At 37.9% G+C, this 15857-nt stretch overlaps 1 protein-coding gene across 1 annotated transcript in view; it reads right to left on the reverse strand.

The window, feature by feature from the left end:
* Nucleotides 1-15857, reverse strand: part of marchf4a (membrane-associated ring finger (C3HC4) 4a) — a gene marked incomplete at its 5' end in the record, with an annotated part of 62491 nt that overhangs the window by 6147 nt on the left and 40487 nt on the right. The window contains one exon of the mRNA XM_081361031.1: nucleotides 9318-9510. Coding sequence (XP_081217157.1) covers nucleotides 9318-9510 — 193 coding nt within the window. The remainder of the gene's footprint in view (nucleotides 1-9317; nucleotides 9511-15857) is intronic.

Genomic DNA, 15857 nt, shown 5'->3' on the forward strand with positions numbered 1-15857 from the left:
TTTCATCCAGAGGTGGACGAAGTACACACTACCTTACTTGAGTGAAAGTATAGATATTACTGGTCAAATATTACTCCGTTACAAGTAAAAGTTGTAAAGACCTATTTTTACTTAAGTAAAAGTACAGAAGTACTCGTTTTTAAAAGTACTTAAATATCAGAAGTAAAATGTAAATGTCAATGCATTGTTTTATTATTGTTGCATTGTTGTATGTAATACTTAAAGAACCATATGCCTCTGAATCTATGCCTGCCTACCCTCATATCAATATCAAATGTATTTTTTAGAACACAGTTCCAGAAGTGGGATTGAATGTGAGATTGAATAAGTCACTCAATAACGTCCACAATGGTTTCGGACACCCAAATGGCTGTTCCCTCAAATAGTGCCCTATTTAAAGTTTTTTTGGCTTTTAGTATGAATATGTTAGCCTTACTGTTATCTATAAGCTAGTGTGCTTCAAAAAAGTGACAAAATTCGCATTTAGAAAACCAAACCTAACGTTGAAAATGAAAATCAGGTTTATGTCAGAATCCAATGTCAGATTGACGTTGATCTCCAATGTTGGACAGACGTTGTATTGTGGTTGAAAATGAAAATCGGGTTGACGTCAGAAACCAACATCAGTCGGGTTCTGACGTCAGCCCGACTTTTTTCAATCAATATCCAACGTCAATCTGACGTCAGGTTCTGATGTCAATCAGATGCAGGGTTCTGACGTCAACCCGACTTTCATTTCCAACCAAAATGCAACCCCTGTAACCAAAATCATCCCCTGACTGATGTTACTTTCTACTCAAGGACCTTGACAGAATTGTAGTGGAGTAAAAAGTACGATATTTGTCTTTCAAATGTAGTGAAGTTAAAAAGTTTCCAGAAAAAATAATACTCAAGTAAAGTACAGATACTCAAAAAGTGTACTTAAGTACAGTACTCAAGTAAATGTAATTTGTTACTGTCCACCTCTGCTTTCATCTCTGTTGTTGCTTAGTATGTATCATTTATGTTATGTTATATGGCTTATTTGTAACCCCAGACATAATCCATGGACTTTTTGAGGAAAAATATGGAGAGTTCTGTGAAATACATTTCACAAATGGTTAAAAACAACAGAGATGATGGTACAGTTTGATTAGTAGCTGAAAGCATCAACAGTTATCCTAAATATTGTATAAACCCACATTTTGGATAAAAGCATCAGCTAAATGAATAAATATAAATGTTGTGTGATACATTGTTCGTAAAACTCTCAGAAGACCTGATGCCCCCTTCCTGTCAAGAGGGGAAATAATAAAAGGCCAATGCTATTCTCAGTGATAGTATTTCAATGAAACGATCGCCTTTAGGCATTATCTCCCTTCTCTCCACCTAATCAGACAGAATGGACTCTCGTTCGGTCTCCCTCCCAGTCTGGCTGCTTACAGAGACAGAGCGATACATCACAACCAAACACTTGAGGAACTCTGCCATTGATCTACAGCATGCGCACGCACAAACGGATGTGCCACTAAAACAATCTCGATATCACCACTGTTCAGCTCCTTCCCATTCAGCCTCTTTCTTTTTTTCTTGCAGTCGCGATTACCCAAGATAACGCTGCTCTGAGAAAACCTAATTATTCCCTCTGAGCCACTGGAGAGGCGAAACAGCCATTCCACTCCAGCTTCTGCAGCATTGTGATGCCCATTTAGACTGCGGGCACTAGGTGGCAGATATTTTATGTTGCAGCTGTCATTTGTGGATGTTAAGGAGAGAGCTGCAGTTGTTGACACTCTTTCTGTAACTCCCATATGACTTTATGTCCAATCTGCAATACATCAGCATGGAGAGCTGTCTAAACCTCGTACATAAGACTGCAGCTATATATCGCAGGTACTCGGTCCAATACCTGTGCATTTATTCAAATGGCCACGTTCACACAGCAGCAGAATACAATTGTCAGTGCTGAATATAGTTGTTCATTCACATTTTTGTTTTGAAACAGACATAAGGTGCGGCCACATTAGAGGAAATTGATGAAAAATGGTTCATTATCTGTTGTCAGTTAGTGGTGCAACGGATCATCATTGATCCGTGATCCGTTCGGATCAATATCTTCGGTTCGGCACACACGTGATTCGCGGATTGATTTATGAAAAAAAGAAGAAGTTGTGCGTATGTTCAGTCCACACACAGCGTGGTCATGGCGAGCGGAGGACGGGGGAGCTTGAATGCCCCGCGTCATTTAAAATTACCTGTATGGGAGCATTTTGGCTTCCCTGGAACACGCGTCTATTTCGCTTCAAACGCTTGCTTTATCATGATACGCGCGCGGTGCGTCCTATTCGCTTTGGACGCGCGAAAGGATTCAAACTGTTCAAGCATCGAACTAGACGCGAATTTGACGCTCTATTCGCATTTCGTGTGAACGCAGCAAAATGAACAGGCTGCGATGTCAAGATTGCAATGCGTGTGTGTGTGAGAGAGAGAGAGAGGCACGGGCGCGATCGAACAGTGAAAACATTAATCTGTTTATTTTGAAGTTACACATTCTACATTGATTAAAAAAGAAAATCAAATGTTGTTAATGGTAGGCCTAGTATTATTTTATACAGAAATAAATTATTTATAATTCAGATGAGAATAACGTTAAAGTTTAATTTTAAATTCATTCAGGTACAATTACCAAACATATCTCAAGGTCTTTTGAATAAAGGGTGGCAGTCTTTCATTATCAACTGTTGTTGTGGACTATATACTGAAGAAGTATTTGTTCTCCATTTGAGTGAGATGTTTGTATGTGGCTAATTGAGCAAAGTGCTTCCATATATTTTATTATTAGTAGTATTAGTTCAAGATTAAAATAAAAATATCGGATTGATTTCGGTATCGGCAAATAGCCAAAGCTGCGGCATCGGTATCGTATCGGAAGTGAAAAAGTGGTATCGGGACATCGGTGGAAACACATCAAGCATGGCCACGTTACGTCATCCCGTCGCCATTTTAAAAGTGTTAATTTAAAAAAAAAATTTTGCTGATCCGAAAAATGATCCGATCCGTGACTCTGATCCGAGAAACGATCCGAACCGTGAGTTTTTTGATCCGTTGCACCCCTATTGTCAGTAGTGTAGTGACGGTTCACTTTCAAACCAAGCCGCTTTCTGTTGGTCAATATGGTGAATTTACGTGACATACTAAACCCAAAATGAAATCTGCACAGGAAAATCTTGTCCTCACATGTAAATCCTGATCGCATTGATTCCTACTGAAATTCTCCAAACAAAGCTAAATTTGACTGCACCTTTACTATAACTAGGCTATGTTTACTCACTTTCACCATTCACACAAAACATGTTATTGCATTTAACTCTTTCCCCAGAAAATTTCTGTCAATTATGAGGCAATGCTTCCCTGCCATTAGTCTCAGCCTCAGATGCCACGCTTACGAATGGCTGGCTGAACGTCTGATGCATATGGCACACTTAACTGGAAACTAACTGGAAACTTCAGGATTTTCGAAGTTGTCATCTAAATGGTTGAATTCTATAGGATTTCCGGGAGACGTGTCTGTCGCGTTCTTTAAAGGTCCGCCTGGAAACAAAGATGCTGTGGCGTCAAACCCCTTCATGGAAGAGGAAAGTGAAACTTTGCAACACATTCTCATACCTAAGACGTCACTTTTTGTCACTTTCAACCATGCTTCAATATCTGACGCTCAAAGCACCCTTTAGCGTCCATATGTGACGCTTCGGTTATGGGTAGGTTTAGGCGTCATGTAACTGACGCTTTCGAAAGCGTCAATATCCGACGCACAAAGCACCCTTAGCGTCAATATGAGACGCTTCGGTTGGGTAGGTTTAGGTCTGTGGTAGGGTTATGCGTCTCATATGGACGCTAAAGGGTGCTTTGAGCGTCAGATATTGAAGCATGGTTGAAAGTGCACGTCTTGGGTATGAGAACGGGCTGAACTTTGACAATTATCAGGATCAACTTAAACGCTGGATTTTCAGACGTATGTGAAGTATTTCAAATTTGTGGCATAGACTTGCAGACCAGTCTGTTATTGTAGGGACATCAACGTTTTCACGCCCTAAACATGACGCAGAACAAAACGATCTGTGATTGGTTTGCTTTACATGTCAGTCAGACGGCCTCTGGACGGTTCTAGGCCAATGAAAGCTGCTAAGGAGTCCAGACCTTCTGCCGTCAGTCTGAAGGTCTGGCTACGCGAGACTACCCCGCCATGGACGGAAATTTCAGGCTTTCCGTGTATTCACTGTTATACGGTAGGGGCCGCTATTACACATCTGTATATAGTAAGAAGTATAAACAAGCGATATCTATGTAAGCAGATGCATATGTAAAATAATGCGGTCATCAACATTAAACAGCATATAAATCAAAACTGCCTAAAGTTACCGAATGAAATGTTGACCCAGGACGAGGTATAGGACTGTGTAAGCTTTGGGGCTGTTGATGGACTCGATCTACTCTATCTATGGTTTGATCATCATTCTGGATCAAAAACACATTTTTCTCAGCCTTTTGCTCAAAATGCTCTTTTCTTTTCTTGCAAAAGTTGTAAATAATGCCTGGATCAGTGATGAAAATAAATATATCAAAATGGTGACTTTCATAACGCTGGAAAGTCATTACAGATAACATGACTTTATTTGATAAACGTGCCCAATAGAGGCACAAATTCATCCATTATCCTACAGTGGCATTGAATTGTTTAGTGTGGAGCAAAGCATTCGGGAAGGACCCAGACCACAAAACTGATAAAGGCTTTGATGGAAGACAGTGATTGGAAGGGCTCATAACTCAATCTCTGTGAGTTATCTGAACCTCACAGGAATACACAAAATACACGTCGACTGTGTGTGCGGCTATAGCACTGTATGACATGACAAATAGTTTTCCAATGTGATTCTATTTACCCAATACAGATTAACCCAAATAGTACATTTTAAGGTGTGAGTCCTGATCATTTGAACTAATGAGTTGTTTAGCTATAGAATATATTTAGCACTCGAAAATGTGACTAACTGCCGTTTATACTGCCGCTGTGTGAACATTGTTACTGGTATCTGTATGTCACTGATATACAAAAACTTGGACATTTTGAGTGAATAGAGCGACAGAGCGACAAATGTTTGGACAAAAGAGGGAGAGCTAGAGAATTTTTGGCTGCATATCTAAGAAAATGAAACGTGCAGGAATTATTTTAAATAGATTAGAAATAAAAATGAAATTCTTAAGTCGCAGTGCAAAGTCTGGATGTCTTTGTTATCTTTTGCAATGGTTACAAGCAATTCTCAATACTATTGCGAGTTAAGGTGCAGTCACATTTACCATTGCTCTGTGAAATTTTGCAGGCGAAATCCAGTCATTTCAATAGGAATCTGTGGAATCAGGAATCAGGAAAAAAATTCCAATACAGATTTTGCATTAAATTCAAAAGAGTCACAATTTGCCATATTCACAATGTTTGTGAATAGAAGTTTAAATTTAATCTGTTCATCATGTCTCCTCAGAAGACTTTGATTCGCTTGATTCATATGGATTATTTTCATGATGTCTTTGTACTTTTTTAAACTTGATTACAAAGGTTGATATAATGAATGGACAAAAATGGGGAGAGAATATTAAAAAATATCTTGATTTGTATTCTGAAGATGAACGAAAGTCTTGCAATTTGACACGAGGGTGAGTAAACAGGTGAACTCTTAATCTCACATATCTGGGTTTCTTCCCACACAGGTTTTTTTTAATTTCTTTTATATAACCCTTCTGGAAAAGCTGAACTGTACTTTTTTTGGCTAAGAGCTGCTCTAGTTTTAGCTGCAGTCCCCCCACAGTTTTGTTACAACAATGCTCTTCAGATGATGCTTAATTGAAAAAAATAATAAAAAATGTTATCATTTAATTAGGAGCACATTTCCACTGAGAGACAAAAAGACTGATACAATGTGTGTGCGCGTGTTATTTACTGCCTCAATTGTATGCAGATCACGAGGGAGCAGTGTGTATTTTCTCTCATAGCGAAGCATTAGAAGGATCGCTCCTTAAGCTGGCCTGATTAGACTATCCCATCGTCTTGCCTTTCCTCCAGAGATCAAACTCAGCATGTCCTTCCCTGTAATACTTTATACCAGTGTGACAATGCATTACATATCACAGTAAGTCCTAAATATTTGGTCTATTCACTTCCAAATTACATACATATGACTATTGTTATAATATCTACAAATAGGGTGAATCAGAAGTGAGCGCAGAGGGCAGAGCTCTTGAAGTGAGAGGCCTTTGCTATTATAGGCGATGCGTTTAGAACACTGCGCAAATCTATATATCACTCAACCTTCATTTTGAATAGGAATGTTAACATAGGAGCTAAAGTAATGCTTTTAACTGTAAAGATTGTTCTGGAAAGTATACTTTTGTATCGTATATCGACCCTTTGTAATTCTATTTCCGCTGAGAGTCCTTGGGTGCATGAGAACAATTGAGCATTTTAGAATCAATGGCAAAATCACATAAATGGCAAACAAACTGGAAAATTACGTCCTTTACCTGACGATTGTCTGTATGCTGTGAAAGAGGAATTCAGTTTGAAGGGTCATTCCAAATGAGAGAAGGCAAGTAATAATGAAAGTAGCACTTGGAACAGAGAGCAACAGTGGGGTAATGAAAGTAAAAATTCATTCCATTACTTTTCTCAACAGAGAAATAGATTATTAATGATTCCGCATAAACCTTTCAAGACAGGCCGACTATTAATCTATGGAATGCTTCTGTTAATGCCCTAACTCGTACGTTTTTAAAGTTCAGTTTTAAATGTACAGTTCCACTAAACAGAAAATCACAACAAACAAATTAGGACAAAAGAGCTCAGCATCAACCATCCACTCACATGAAGCATTGTTTGATTTTGTTTTTGGGGTGTGATAGAAAATGCTTTCATGCTTGATTGTTCAAAAAAACACATTATTTTTCACATATTTGACATTATTACAGCTCTTCTCTCCCCAGTCTGGCTAGAACGCGATGAGCCCGTCCTTCTGAAATATGAAATGTGCTGTGATTGGTTACTTGACCCAGTGTGTTGTGATTGGCACTGCTTAGCGTGTGTTCAGGGAAATGTCACGCCCCTTATCATAACCATGAGTTTCATCTACTCAGATGTAAATATTTAGGATGGCGTCAATTTCAAACCAATTCAAGCTAGACTCAGACTTAAGAATCCAAACAACAAGAGGATCATGCAGAACAGATTTCATGCACTGACTTTGCAAGCACGGATTTCAGAGTGGCATGTTTTTTTTTGTAATTTTCTTATACATTTTAGATCCGATGTTATACATCATTTAATCGTACTGTATTTGTCGGAAACTATGGTAATACAAACAATAATCAATCACACAACCATGGATCATTTTCCTAAGGGGAGGTGAACAGTCTTACAAAAGCGAGAGCTTACAAAAGCTACAGTAAACATTATATCAACACTAATGTTGGCTAGCAGGCGAGCGGAGGTAAACAGCTTTGTCCTTTGTTTACATTGTAGTTTGTTGCAATAAAACTTATAAAAAAACTGTTAATCGAAAACGCAACTAGAAATGATAAGACATACTCACAAGTGATCCACAAACAACAGATTGTCCAGACAAAGTGGGAACTGCTCCATTTCAGGAGAAGCTTTTGTGTGTAACCTGCATTGTGCTCTCTTAGCTTCTGGAAGCTGTTCTCCGTGAAATGCGCAGCACACAGATAAACGTTGGTGTAACAATGTTCATGAACAGTGTCTAAAATAAATATTAACCACTGAGGTTATAATACACGGGGAAACTTTTTGAGCAATGTTACTGGGCAATGTTGCCGTCAACGGGGGACCAAGAGAGACACAGGGCCTACGACCGATCTAAAGTATCCAGATAGAAATTTGTTGCCCATTCTCAACGGGACAGTTCCCAAGCAACATTGCATGGCAACATTGCTCAAAAAAGTTTCCCTGTGTATTATCACCTTAAAAAAAAAAATCGTTTTGGAAACAGGGTGGATAAAGCAGTGTCTCTTTGACATAGTGACAACACTGTCTTCTCTAATGCAGCTCAGCCAGGCCTCGTCCTATTTTTGACATATTCTGTGGGCCGGGATTATTTAAATGAGTAACATTGTGACTTCAAAAAAAATGTGTTGTATTCCAAACGAGTCGTTTGTTATAGTTCTTGGAAAGAATATTCTGTTAAATAAAATATATTGGAGCTTTGTAACCTTGCAGAACAGCAACATCACACACTAACTAAAGTTGAAAAAGTGAAAAAGCATGCAACCCGTTCTCATACCCAAGGCGTCACTTTCAACCATGCTTCAATATCTGACGCTCAAAGCACCCTTTAGCGTCCATATGAGACGCATAACCCTACCACAGACCTAAACCTACCCAACCGAAGCGTCACATATTGACGCTAAAGGGTGCTTTGAGCGTCAGATATTGACGCTTCCGAAAGCGTCAGTTACATGACGCCTAAACCTACCCATAACCGAAGTGTCACATATGGACGCTAAAGGGTGCTTTGAGCGTCAGATATTGAAGCATGGTTGAAAGTGACAAAAAGTGACGCCTTAGGTATGAGAATGTGTTGTAATATGACCCCTTTAACTAATGTGATGAGATCATGTGACAAAAATGTAGCAAACTACTGCTTGAAATGGTTATTGCTGTGCACTGTTATGTTTCACAGTATCAGTTATCAGTCCTGAGCAGTAATCGGTAAGATAGAGTTTCATTCTGAATATAGCCAGTTTAAGTTAGCTTTGCTAGTCTAATAGTTTAAGTCACTTAATATTGGATGGATTGAAAATTGTACATTCTTAGTGTGCAGCCAGTATATTGTGGCCAATTTGAATTTGAATGGCATCTATGCAAGAATCAATTTCCAGTTCTCAATCTTTCAGTCTTTCCATTTCTACTGTTAGGAATTTTATTCAGTAGATACATAAAAAAAATGCATTCATTAACTGAAATGCAGCAATTACTCATGGCTCCCTGTGGCTTGCCTGAAAAACACAATCCTCTTAGTTCTGCCTGCACTTTTCCTTTACTTTCCTGTGTTTTTAGAGGAAAGTGGGCTTGTAATTCAACATTATGTTTCAGCTGGTTCCAATAGGCCTAGATGTTGGTTACCAGTGAGGCCACTAGAGTCACAGTGTACTCAAAGGTCCCCCTACCCACCCACTCCCTCCCCCTCACAGACAGTGTCTGATATTCTCAGACAAGTAAACATACAAACATGTAAAAGCACAGCATTGCAGTTATTGAGAATCCAATGACCTACCAATGCAAACCAGGTCCATGAAGCCGTACATGGCATAACAGATCTGGAAGAGCAGGTCCTGCCTTTGCCACTTGGCCGAGGGGCTGAGGGAGGACCACACCAGCCAGGAGATACTGGCTATCAGGAACAGCGAACCCAGAACAGCTGCAGCTATCTGGACTTTCTCTATCACTGTCAAAGAGATGGCCTGCCACTGGAGACACAGAAAAAAACGATGAGCTAATAGATAGCACAGTACCAGACACACATTTAAACACACATGAAGAACAAGAAAACACTGAACAATATTAAACAGATAATATAAGTGACTTAATACCAGTCAGAATAAAAACAGTTTTTTATGTGTACTTTTATTCAGCAAGGAGGCATTAAATTGATCAAGACTTGTTACAAAAAATATATTTCAAATAAATGCTGTTCTTTTGAAATTTCTATTCATCCTGAAAAAAAGTGTATTGTGGCTTCCAGAAAAATATTAAGCTTTAAGTGTTTTTAACATTGATATAAATGTTTCTTAAGCAGCAAATCAGCATATTAGAATGATTTCTGAAGAGTCTTGTGACACTAAACACTGGAGTAACAGCTTTTAAAAAAATCAGCTTTGCCATTAGAGGAATAAATTACATTTTTTTAAAATGCACTTGTAGATATTAAAATAATACAAAACATTTATTTTAAATTGTATGAATATTTCACAATATTATTGTTTGTACTGTATTTTGTACAATCTTACCGACTCCAAACTCTTGAATGGTAGTTGTTTACTTTTTTTGGTTTTATTATTCATATCATTATTTTAAAGGTGCGCTCTGGAAGATCTTTGAGATGAAGTACATACAAAACAAAAATACTGAACATACTGTTCTTCCCTTAACCCAATTCCCCAATAATATTATATTTTTAGCAGTTGGGATGGATTTGGCAAGAAAAATGTCAAAATAATTTCTTGCTGTTTTATATAAACTAAAATATGGTCTGTCTACTTGCTCAGACAACTTTCTTTCCTCCTTTTCTTCTTCTTCTTCTTCTTCTTCTTCTTTTTTTTTTTAAATACGTGCCCTGTAGACGTTCTTCTTGCTGGTTATAGATCTTAGTGTAGAATGAAAGATCCTAACATAGGCAAGTCAACTGAAAGTACAGCTGATGTTAAAAATACAAAACAAAAAAAATTCGGTCATTCAGGGTTCCCACACCTTGGTTAACTTCAAATTCAAGGACCTTTCAAGGACTTTCCAGGTCCAATATCCTCAAATTCAAGGACATAATGTAGGGACACATTTAAAGTGAGAGCAAGGTTACACCGTGATACCGTGATACGTGAAATATTTTGTTGTCTGAGACAAAGATAAATGAAGAGATTGTTTACTTAATTATTCAGTAAAATTATGTTATTGCGAATATTATTGTTACTTGTTCATCATTGTGTTAGTGTTTTATTCGCTGACTTTAGCTAGCTTCTTTGCACGAAGAACAACATAGTGACGAAACGTGTTTGTCTGTTTAGGGCTCCTGTAGAAACATGGTGGCGCAAAATGGGTATTTCAATGTAAGGAGACCCGCAATGTATGTAGATAGAAATGGCTCATTCTAATACAAACACAACAGTTCATTAAGTAAGGTCTTTAACACCACTGAAAATAAAGTTATGTAGCCTATATGATATTGCATTTCTGTCAACAGATCCTCCTAAATATTACACATGCACCTTTAAGATATATGAATATTCTTTTAAGTTTTCTTGCCTCATGGGTTTATATTATCTTAACAAGCGAAGCAATTCAAGCCCTATTCGGACGTTAATTGTTTCTCATGTGGACGTCTGTAAAAATACATTTTGCATCATGCATGGCACCAGAGCCGGATTAACGCAAAGGCAAACTAGGCACGTGCCTAGGGCCCGATTGGCGGGATGGGGCCCAGACAGAGGGACAAAAAAAAAAAAAAAAAAATGTACAAATGTCCTATCTACAATTTATTTCAAAATGTATTAATTAACTAAAAATAGTGACGATGTTTATCTTAACCATAGACTGTTACATTACGTCACATTAACGTCAGCCCATGACTGTATATATAGAGGCGCCAGCCAGTTAAGTCCGAGGGGACGTCAGCGGCGGTCAGAGGCGGTCAACGAACGCATCCATCAGGTGCAGCGAGTGCGAAGCAAAAGCCTAAATAGGCACGCAAAGAAGCACAGCTCGAAATGCAGGTCATCGATTTTGGAGTGATTGCAATGTATTTTAAATATAAACGTGTGGGCTACTGTAGATCAGCGTATTTCTGGAAAAATCATTCACCGCTTTGTTTGTCTAGTCTACGAGTTTAAAAGAGCGCGAGCGTCTAACGTGCCCAGACGCGACGCTTTGAATTTGCGCGTACAACGAATAACATCGCGTTGGGAGCTGACTAGTAAAAAGCTACAAAAGTAAAAGACAAGACGTTTGTATTCAAAGTTAAAAAACCAACACACTGCAACATTTTTAAATGTTTCAAATAAAGGATCTCATATCTATGGGTCTATCTTCTATATTCTGATGCTGATGATTAGATAATACCCTGACATCATAGCCTATACGAATATTAGATTAGAATTTTTTTCCTGCTCAGTAGCGATCGTATCTTTCTCTTCCACTTGATTTGTGTATAGCATATTTAAGGTAGCAATGCAATACATAATATCATATTACTGATATTAATAATATGACAATATCTGCAGATATTGATTAAATGGGAGGGAAAAATCCTGCCCATAACGCAGCTATGAAAACAATTATAAAAGCAGGTTCATGTTCATCTACTGAAGTGGGATTCTGGAACTGTGAATAAACTGAATAAAACAGCTAAAAATAACAACAAGAACAATAACATCTTCATTAAACAAAAAAGAGATTACCTTAGATAAATTTTGATGTAGTAGCTACCAGTAAAAAGTCTGGACCCATTACTATCTTTAATGTTTTTGAAAGAAGTTTCTTATTATGCTCTACAAGCAGGGCCGTTTCTAGGCATAGGCAAACTAGGCGGTCGCCTAGGGCGCAAACAGCTGGGGGGCGCCAGTGAGAGCCCCCACCACAACAAGAGATTTTTTTCTCGCCCAAGCGAGTGGAAGAAAAATCCTTATTTTTTTACATTTCCGATAATGGAGCGTATATTTGCACTAAGCGCCCACCACTAAATATCTACAGTGGCATAGGTCATAGGGCGTGAGGTGCTTGAAAGTAGCTTTTGATGCGTTCGAATCCGCCTTTTGCCGAACTCGCTCTTCTCCCTTTTCCCAACACATGAGATGTAAAATTTATAGCCTAACATAAAGGTTTCTAGCGTTATATTTTGTCAACGAACTAAAATCGAAATCGTGATATGGCTTTGTGCCTTTATAAAACAACACAAGACTTTAATTAAGTAGCCTATACAGGCATTCTGTTTATGCTGCGTGATTTAAAGAAAAGTGCGCACTTTGCTCACGCAATCAGCATGGTGATCTGGTGTTTTTCTCCAAAATAAAAGCTAAAGGGTTTATTTCTTGCAAGTGAAGAAATTAGGACAAAAATATTGTAATTTTCCTATACTATAGTGTAATGTAAAATATACTCTTGAAATATTCATTTTAATTTATACAGTACATATTATTGGCTATATGGATTTTACGTCATAGGAATACTTATATATTTGCTCTTAATTTTTAGCTCTCAAAGTTCTAATTGGGGGGGGGGGGGGGGGGTTTGGTTCCTTATTACTCAATAGGAATCTTGCCTAGGGTGCCAAAAGGCTAGAAACGGCCCTGTCTACAAGCCTGCATTTATTTGATCAAAATACAGAAAAAAACAGGAATATTCAGCGAGGATGTGTTAAATATATAAAAGTGATAGTGAAAACTTTTTTAAAACAACTTTTTAATAATCAAAAAATCCTGAAAAAAGTATCACATGTTATAAAATAAAAATTAAGCACCATTTCTAACATTTGATAATAAATCAGAATATTATAAAGTTTTCTAAAGGATCACGTGACACTAAATTCAGCTTTGAATCGCAGAAATATATTTTAAAGTATAGTAAAATAGAAAACCATTATTTTAAATTGTAATAATATTTCACTATATTATTTTTCTGTATTTTTGATCAAATAAATCCAGGCTTGATGAGCATAAGAGACTTCTTTCAAAAACATTAAAAATAGTAATTTGTCCAAACTTATGTACTGTGTAAGTAAAAATATACTAAATTTAAAATTAAATGTTGTATAAATAAAAAGGTTAGGAATCATATTTGTTTCAAGTGTTTTTTATTGGGGGTGGGGGGCCTCCAACATGAATTTTGCCTAGGGCCTCCAAATGTCTAGAACCGGCCCTGCATGGCACCTCAGTGATAAAAACATTCGGATGCCGATTTATACATGGATTTCTCGGCGACGTCATCACTGCTTGCGCACGCAACCAGGAGGCAGAAAGACCCGCGGTCTTCGTACTGGAGTAAAGGCTTTAGGCTAGTAGCATAGTGGCAGGCATGTACTGGCCATCGGGACTACCGGGAGATTCCCGGTGGGCCGACGTGCTTTTTGGGCCGATGCATCTCATATGTATGTAGGCTATATAAAAAATGTTTGTTTGTTTGTTTGTTTAGGCTACTTAATGGCCCATAAAACTAGTACATCGGCGGCCCATTCGTTTTGTTTTGTTTTGCTTAATTGGCGGCGCTGGGTTAGTGCCGGTGTAATGCATTGGTCAAAAAAAGGCAGCGTTAGTTTTTTTTTTCGGACACACCGGCCCATGGAACACGTAGGCCCATTGGTTCTTTTCTTGATTGACACTGAGCTGGGCCAATCACATCTTTAAACACCTCCTTTGGGTCTGTGTCAGTGTGTATCTATCTGTCAAAATAGTCTGAGAGATGGAGAAAAAACGCAAGGAATGTGCAGAGAAATTGCGTAAAAAATAGATACAGAACGCTGTAAAATGTGTCAAAATTAGGGGTGTAACGATACACGTATTCGTATTGAACTGTTCGGTACGAGGCTTTCGGTACGCACTACGCATTTTAAAACCGAACGAACGTTGGACTATTTTTCCTGCCGACCAAAATTTTGTTATTTCAAATGTTGGCGCGTTGCGCGTGGCAAGCGCGCTCAAAATGTAAGAGACGCCGGCGCGACCACAACATTGCCCAACATCATGGCAAACGTAATGCAAGCGAAACGAAACTGCTCGTTATTGTGTGGTTGAAGGACCGTTAATCAGTTTAGACCAGTGCAGCGCGAGCCGATCTTGATCAAGCGACACTGTTACTACACAGCGCTAATAAGAGATCCAGTAAAGAAAGCATTTGCATTCGCCACTGAAGTAATAACATCACTGCGAGATCTAGTGTGAGAAACATTCACATTTCTCCGTTATTAACGGATCAAACAGCGCTGACCTGGAAACCAGGAAGAAACATTGTGCCATGAATGAACTATCCAGAGTCCACAGATCAGCGACATTCACCATGGATTTACTAACTGCAACCCTGCATGGAAGTTTGGCAGGAATATTAGGCTATAATGCCTCAAGTAACATTGCGTCTGTTTTATTTTGACATTATGAATACAATTGCTGCCCTCAAAATGTTAATCTGAACTAAAATAAACCTTTATTTATAACTACTAGAATATTACATTTCATTTTTTCCAAGGAGCTGTTTTGATTTATATGCTCCTAAGAAGAATCAATTATAGCTCCAGAATTGCTCAAACTAAAAAAAAAAATTGTACTTTATGATGTTAGTTTTAATAAAAAAAAGAATAAAAAAAATTACATCTTTTTGCTGTATCAAAAACGTACCGAACCGAACCATGACACAAGTGTATCGTATCGAACCGTGACAAAAGTGTATCGTATCGAACCGAACCGTGACAAAAGTGTATCGTATTGTATCGTATCGAACCGTGATTTTTGTGAACCGTTACACCCCTAGTCAAAATATATTTTCTGCAGCAACAGGACCTTAATCAGCTCCAGTGGCTGATGATGATAGTGAGGAGGATCAGGAGAGAGAGAGAAAGTGTAGAGCCTGCGGTAAGCAGAACTACTTTCAAAACACTTGGATATGTCATGAGTGTAGGAACCCATTATACCCAGTTACGCATTATTTCCACATCTGCATAGTTGACGATTACCAATAGGCTACTGCAATTTACTAAATTTAATGAGACTCGTTTGTAAATCATGTTTACCGCCAAAATAACTGTGCAGTTTCCCTCAAAATAAAAAATCATGTGCTTATCTCTTACAACTATAGAAATTAGTACAAAAACTAATCATGAAAGCTTCCTTTATTTTTCAGTGCATTAGTTTTACAATATATGGCTATTATATCATTGAATTAATATTAGAACTTATTGTGTAGTAGAGTAATCTAGACAGAAACTATAACTAAAAGAGGTTTGAATTTTTCTTTGCTTAATTTGCACACTGAATATGGGTTGAAGCTTTTTTAATTTTTTAAACTCTCAAAGAGCACCAGATTGATGAATTTAACATTAAAATGCACAAAATTTTCTTAT

The sequence above is a fragment of the Scardinius erythrophthalmus genome (assembly GCF_964197995.2).
Source record: "Scardinius erythrophthalmus genome assembly, chromosome: 3".
NCBI classification, from domain to species: Eukaryota; Metazoa; Chordata; class Actinopteri; order Cypriniformes; family Leuciscidae; genus Scardinius; species Scardinius erythrophthalmus.